The sequence below is a fragment of the Danio rerio genome, chromosome 11 (genome assembly GCF_052040795.2).
Source record: "Danio rerio strain M-AB ecotype USA chromosome 11, GRCz13ab, whole genome shotgun sequence".
Taxonomy (NCBI): Eukaryota; Metazoa; Chordata; class Actinopteri; order Cypriniformes; family Danionidae; genus Danio; species Danio rerio.
Window position 1 is genome coordinate 46,540,001 of NC_141031.1, and position 7,500 is coordinate 46,547,500.

The 7,500-nt window shown below is 35.2% G+C and overlaps 2 protein-coding genes across 13 annotated transcripts in view; one reads left to right on the forward strand and one right to left on the reverse strand.

Annotated features, from left to right (window-relative positions):
* Positions 1 to 7,500, forward strand: part of traf3ip2b (TRAF3 interacting protein 2b) — an 872,991-nt gene that overhangs the window by 213,487 nt on the left and 652,004 nt on the right. The gene's annotated exons all lie outside the window — the stretch shown is intronic.
* The window catches only part of tmem63bb (transmembrane protein 63Bb), an 86,991-nt gene that overhangs the window by 19,905 nt on the left and 59,586 nt on the right, over positions 1 to 7,500 (reverse strand). For all 11 annotated transcript variants that reach the window (XR_015502054.1, XR_015502050.1, XR_015502056.1 and 8 more), the window contains 4 exon segments: positions 6,414 to 6,494; positions 4,469 to 4,592; positions 2,468 to 2,601; positions 1,148 to 1,285 (listed from right to left, as the gene is read on the reverse strand). Coding sequence is in view for 4 of the 11 variants with exons in the window: in XM_087272746.1 (XP_087128872.1) it covers positions 1,148 to 1,285; positions 2,468 to 2,601; positions 4,469 to 4,592; positions 6,414 to 6,494 (477 nt within the window). In the remaining 7 variants the exon portion in view is untranslated.

Sequence of the window (7,500 nt, forward strand, 5' to 3'; positions counted from 1 at the left end):
AAGACTGCCATTGACTTAATATTGGATCAACATTTGTGAGCTCATAACTGCATCAGACTGTCCTACAGACTAGAGTCAGGCCTCATTCAACTCAGTCTAGCCAGCAGCCAATCACTGATGACCTTTAGACTTACTAACAACTCCCTAGTAACCACTTACAACACCCTAGCAACTGTTTTATAAACTATGACTAGCTATTCTAACACATGCTAGTAGTTTTAACATGCTACTGACATGCTAATCTTGCTATAAACATGCTAATGACATACTAATCATACTAGCACATGCTTATTCATGCTAACAACATGCTAATTCATGCAAGAATCATGCTAGCAACATGCTAATTCAAGCTAGAATCATGCTAGTTACGTGCTAATTCATGTTAGTATCATGCTAGTAACATGCTAATTCATGCTAACAACATGTTTATGATGCTAGAATCATGCTAACTACATGCTAATTCATGCTAACAACATGCTAATTAATGCTAAAATCATGCTAGTAACATGCTAATTCATGCTAGTATCATGCTAATTCATGCTAGAATCATGCTTACAACATGCTAATTCATACTAGAAACATGCTAGAAACATGCTAATTCATGCTAGAATCATGCTAATATTGTGCTAATTCTTGCTAGAAACACTAGTAACATGCTAATTCATGCTAGAATCATGCTAATAAAGTGCTAATTCTTGCTAGAAACACACTAGTAACATGCTAATTCATGCTAGAATCATGCTAACAACATGCTAATACATGCTAGTAACATGCTAATTCATGCTAACATACATGTACTTATTTATGCTGACTGTTTTAAGCTTCATAAAAACTACTTTAGCTATTTAACACTTTAAAACCACTTCAAACTTTCAGACTCGGCTTTTCAAGCCACCATAAAGTTTGTCCTCAAACTAAAATATCTAATACTCCTAGTCTTTTCTCCCATAGGAAACTGAATCTCAAAAACGAGCGCACTTCCACATCGTAGAATACGCTCAGTAAAATACAGTTTATTTCACTCTTCACAACCAGGTCTTGAATCCATATGTCTGAAATTAAAGAACTGAACCCTGCTGAGAGAGAGAGAGAGAGAGACAGTGAATGAAAGACACACAGGAGGTGAAAGGTGGTGTGTGTTTCTCACCAGCGCACGTTCTGAGGATCCGGTGCGTAGCTCACACTCCAGTTATAGACATGAAGACCGTCACTGAACTGAGATGAGCGCGGCTCCAGACGACACTTACAGCCCTGACACTGACACGCATTAAAGTCCTTCAGGATTCTGCACACACACGCACAATGAATCAACACCAAACAGACACTGACATTCCTATAATGAAGAGGCAAGAGAAATAATCATTACAAACACCCTTCATTCAATGTAGAACAATTTAAAAAAAAAAGGGGGGGGGGGGTGTATTTATAAATATGCATTGTGCATTAATTGATTAATTTAAACATAATTAAACATTAAAAAACATTCAATTAAAACTCTTATTTAATATTAGTTATTATTATTATAAATAACTATAACAATAAAAAGATGCAACATGAGGTGGGAAAAATATCTGAAGAATAAACTGAACAAGTTTCATACCAAAAGTAACCAATACACTCACCGGCCACTTTATTAGGTACACCTGTATGCTAACGCAAATTTCTAATCAGCCAATCACATGTAGACATAATCAAGACGATCTGCTGCAGTTTAAACTGAGCATCAGAATTTACTGTACTCGAATGGCCTCCACAGTCACAAGATCTCAATCCAATAGAGCACTTTTGGGATGTGGTGGAACGGGAGATTGGCATCATGGATGTGCAGCCGACAAATCTGCAGCAACTGTGTGATGCTATCATGACAACATGGAGCAAAATCTCTGAGGAATATTTCCAGTAGCTTGTTGAATCTCTGACATGAAGGATTAAGGCAGTTCTGAAGGCAAGGGGGTCCAAATCGGTACTAGTAAGGTGTACCTAATAAAGTGGCCGGTGAGTATATATGCAAACAAGGTTTAAAAAAAAAATATATACTATAACAGAAAATATAAGGTTATCTGATTTATTTAGAATAGCACAAAAATCTTCATGCAAGACATTACAAATAAAAATTTATTTAATTGTGCATTTATAAGTATACAACTAAACTTAGATTTAAACTTTCAGTCTAAATTCAGTCTGACTGATGTTCATTTAACAAAAATAAAATAATATATTTAAAAACCAGTCGGGGGAAATACAGTTCGGCACCATTTTTCACTCAATACAAATCATCAACATTGAGAAAATGCAAAAAACTTATTAAAATCTTTGATTAAAAACATTACGGTACTTTATTTTAAATAAACATCGATTTAAACATACTTTACAGTAAATAAATAGATAAAAAACCTCTTTAAATGACAGATATTTATTTCTATATCCACATTAGAGCAGTGCAATGATCGGTCTGTCCTGGACTCACATTGCAGTCATGGCCTCGTTCTGGAAGGTGACGAACGCCATGCCCAGCGGTTTAGTGTTGACTTTCTCCTTCTCCTTCCTGTATTCCTCTTTCAGTTTGGCTTCCAGTTTAGTGTAATAACTCACAGCCTCCTCCTGCAAAAACACTGAGCGTCAGCACGACTACATTACACACACCTGAACAACACACAACTAAACACACACACACACACACACAAACGCCTGGACACACACACACCTAAATACCACAACACACACACACTGACCACACAAAACTCAGTACTTCCTCCCAGCAGTGAGATTTACTTCCTCACACACATTCATTATAAAGGGATTTAACTAAACTAAGGGTGCTTTCACACTAGCACTTTTGGTCCGCATCCGGTTTCGTTGGACATCAGAGTACAATACATTTAGCAAGCGTGAATGTGTCTTCTGAACTCACCAACGAACCGTACCCAAGTCCGCCTGAAAGAGGTGGTCTGGGGAACAATTCATGCAAACTTCTGATGTGAATGCAATCGTACCAAATAACTGAAGTGAACCGCCAACTGCACAACAAACTGTAATTTTCATAGGGTTCATTAGTGTGTGTGTGTGTGTACGTCTGTATCACCTACCTTGGTGACAAGCGGGACTGAGCCAGTGCAAACAGCGATATTAGCCCCTTTCACACAGACAGACCTTTCTGGAAAATTACCGGCAATTTTCCGGAAAGGTCTGTATGTGTGAGCAGGCCTATTTTGAAAATACCGGTAAATTCGTTCCGGCTACTTTCTGGAAAGAGAAGTTGTAACATTACCGGTAATTTGCTGGAATGCTGCACTGTGTAAACGCAGAAGGAAGATTGCCGGAAAAAGTGTGCGCACGACTAGAACATGCTGATGTCAGACGTCTAATTTAGCCAATCAGAAAGTTCAGATGCATTCACATCCGTGCGGATTATGAAAATAAAAGCCTTTGAATGGCTTTTGAATTTGAATTTGAGTGCAGGCAATTGAACCAAGGGTGAAAGCACCCCCCCCCCCCCCCCAAAAAAAATCAGTTACTGACTAAAAAAAAATAAATGTAGAAATTCTACTACAAAAGGACTTTGCAAAAACAATGAACAATTTTAATGGGTAGTTGTGAGTAATTATTTTATTGTAACATTTATAACATTTTAAATATTATTAATTTCATAAATTGTAACAATTAAACAGCAATTAAGCAACATTTTAAACATTTTTAAATGTATTTTTTTATTAGTTTTTTATTTTAAAAAATATTTTTTTTAATTAAATATTGGTTATAGATAATATTTCACAGGAAAGAAAATTTTTGTTCATTAACTTAAAAAAACAATTTTTGTCAAAATAAATATTTAAATATATTATTAAAATTTTATTTTACTCTTTTCTAAACATTACAAAATGTATTATGGATTATAAATATTATACATGAAAGTCAATTATTGATAATCAATTGATATTAAAATTCAGTAAATATTAATACACTTTAAAAAAAAAAATATATATATATATATATATATATATAAATAATTCAATTCATAAATAGTATTCATTTCTAAATATTCGCAAATGTATTATGGATTTTACATTTTTATAAATATTTCACTTGAAAGCATATTATTGATAATTAGTTGATATCATACTTTGATAAATATTAAACAAAATAAATAAATTAGCAAAATTAAACGATAAAATTAGTATACTATATTTTAACATATTACAGAAATGGATTTAAATAGTTTTAAAATTGATTAAAAAAATAAATTCCTTTTTTAGTAATTGCTGATAATCCCTAACACATTATTATTCACACATGTGTTATGGATTATCAGAAATTACCATAAAAAGAATAGTTAGTTTGCGTCCTGCTTGCTTAGGTCAGTGCTGTGTTTTGCAATTTTCTACTTTATACTGGCAGCAGGACAGATGTACTGTGGATAAAGTGTTACAGAGGCTCTGTGGATAATGTGTGTGTGTGTGTGTCTGTGTACCTCTTCACAGCCGGTGATGGCGCAGCAGCAGAGGTGACCGCAGGGTTTAGGGTTGATCATGGTGGGCATGTGTTCCTTCGCCATCAGATCTGTGAAAAACTTCTTACTGCGCTCAGTCTTCTTCCTATACACGCACACACAAACAGACACAAAACACACACACAATATCCATCCCTTCAGAGAGCAGAAATTTCAGCCTGTTTAAGGAATCACGAGCAGATATAGAACTGTGGCAGAAACATAAAATGTAAGCTGAAAAAATGCTTTAAAAACATGAAAATGCAAAGGGAATTCCAGGAGGGAAAAATCTAAATTGTAAGATGGAGACTCGCATTTTTGAAAAAAAATAAATAAATAAATCACAAAACACAAACTCAATATTCTGAGAGGAAAAAACAAAACAATTGTAAGATGGAGACTCACATTTTTAAGAGAAAAAACAAAGAATTGTGAGACAAAAATTCCATATTTAAGAAAAAAAGATAAAAAAATTAGGGTGGAAACTCAAATTTTAGAGGAAAAAGGGATGAAAAAATAAGCTGGAAATCATAGACTGTAAAAGATATGGACGTAATATGCGTGATGTCATCCTGAACAACGCAAAAGAAGCTACAAGTAGGCGTGGCCAACTGTCGCCTTTTTGTTTGTGCGTCATCGCACCAACCGGGGGATCCCAAATAAGGGCAAAGAGGTGGAGCTTGAGCGGAGCTGCAGACGCCTGCTAGCATTTTGCCAAGACAGGCTTTTCTTTGGAAGAAACACTGAATACTTCATCACCTGAGACTCATTTGTGTTCTGACCTCATGTGTTTGGTTGTACACTATATCAATAAAGTGTTTAGTCCTTTAAAAACCCTGTTGTAAATACATTGAGCCACTAAACATTGTTCTTCTGATGTTTTTCTACAGGAGGGAAACGCAATTTACGTCCAAACACTTCAGATATAGTCTGTGTTGATAAATGCAGGACTACTGATGAACTCCAGCATAACACTGTAGGACAACGCTTCAGATGACTGTTCTGGAGTCTACAGCTGATCAATCTGTCAGATTCTGGAGAGCATTACAGCTCTATATAATCTTAAATAAAACAAATACATTTATAGAGATGGTGTATAAGTATATAACTTCACTCAGCAGGGAAATGGAGGCCATGTGAATGGGTTGTAAAGCCAAGACCTAGCTGTCACTCAAGTGGCCACGCCCTTAACTATGCAGACATAATATAACTTAATATAAAGCAAACGGGTGAGTTATAAAGCAATTCACCCCCTCACAGTTTTCATTAAGGGTAATATTAGCTATGTATAGTCCCACACGGAATCTGCGAGCGCAGAATTCTGCAGATTTTCCACAGATTTTCCGCAGATTTCTGCAGATTTTTAGCCCATCATTAATTCTGTTTATTTACTTGCGTAAATGTGCAAATCTGAATTTATTCCGTTTTTATTCAGTAATTTATTACTTTGTATCTCATATATTAAGGTTTTAGTTATGATACTCCGCTGGATACTCCCAAAATAATTCCGCAGAAATAGCAAAAAACGTCCGCAGATTCCGTCTGGCCCTGGCTATGTACCAAAATGGTTCTTTGTAGCAGGCTGTAAACACCTTTTTTCCGCTGTAAAGTCTGCCTTTTTAACAGTGCGATCAATAGAAATCTGCTTTATTACAGATTCAGGCACAGCAGAATTTTGATGAACTGCAGTTTCAGTTACTTCTGTATTTGCTTCACAAGGGAGAGCGGGAGGTTGCACTTTTGAGAAAGATAAAAGAGACAATATTGATAATAGAAACTCAGAATTCTTCAAAAATAAAAAAATCTAATAAATAAATAAATAAAAAAATGAGATTTTAGTACTGAAAGCAGCTATTTCCCTTTTAAATGTTTCATTCTGTGGCAGAGAGATGAATGCATTATTGAGTAAGCTTGTTAAAAGTCTTACCGCTCTGCATTGAGAGACATCAGTTTGGCCACGTTGTAACAAACACGAGCTTCCAGAACCACGCAGTTCTCATACGCCTGTCTGTAACACACACACACACATGCACAAATCCACAGTTTATATACATATATAAAACTGCTCTTTTATTAAACATAGTACTTTTAAATATAGATTTTTCATTGATAATACATTATCATAATTTATAGACAAGTCATGTTGTACACATGAGGAGATAATACATGCATTTTTCAATTTTAATTAAATATTTCTCAATGTAAATCATTTTAAAACGTGCATTTTATACTGTAATAATATTTCACAATATTCCAGCTGTTACTGTATTTCCCAGCCCTGGCCATGCAGCAGACATTCAGCATCACAAATCCCACATTTCATCTGAACGTCTCAGAGTATTCCCGCAGCTCATCATTACAGTAACCCAGCAGCAGCCTGGGCAGCTCTTGTTCAGTTTTTCAGGTAAAGTGACACTTGAGTCTATTCATAGCTAGTCTCCGGCTCCCCATACACACTCATTCCTGCCAAACACAGATTCAACTGATCTGCATTCACATCACTTTAATCTTCAACGCTCTTTAAGATGAATACAGATGCTCAGAGTCTCCTAATGTCACTGCACTCATGTGACTTTAATATTTTACACCATTCACAGTGAGCTGCTATTCCAGTCTCCTATTTAGGACAAAAGTCTTAAAGGGATAGATCACTTAAAAAATGACAATTTACTCACTATTTACTCTTTCTAAAGTTCTTTATTAGTTTCTTTTATTGAACACAGAAGAAGATATTTTGAAGAATGTTGGAAGCCTGTAACCATTGACTTCCATTTGTTTTTCCTACTATAGAAGTCTATGGTTACGGGTTTTCAACATTCTTCAAAATATCTTATGTTGTGTTCAACAGAAAAAAGAAACTCAGAAAGGTTTGAAAGCACTTGAGGGTGAAAAAATAGTGAGTATAATTTCAGTTTTAGGTGAACCAACCCTTTAAGCAATTCACAATACCAAACTGTTTACCCTTATGAGTTTCGTTCTACTATTGAACACAAAAGAAGATATTTTGAAGAATG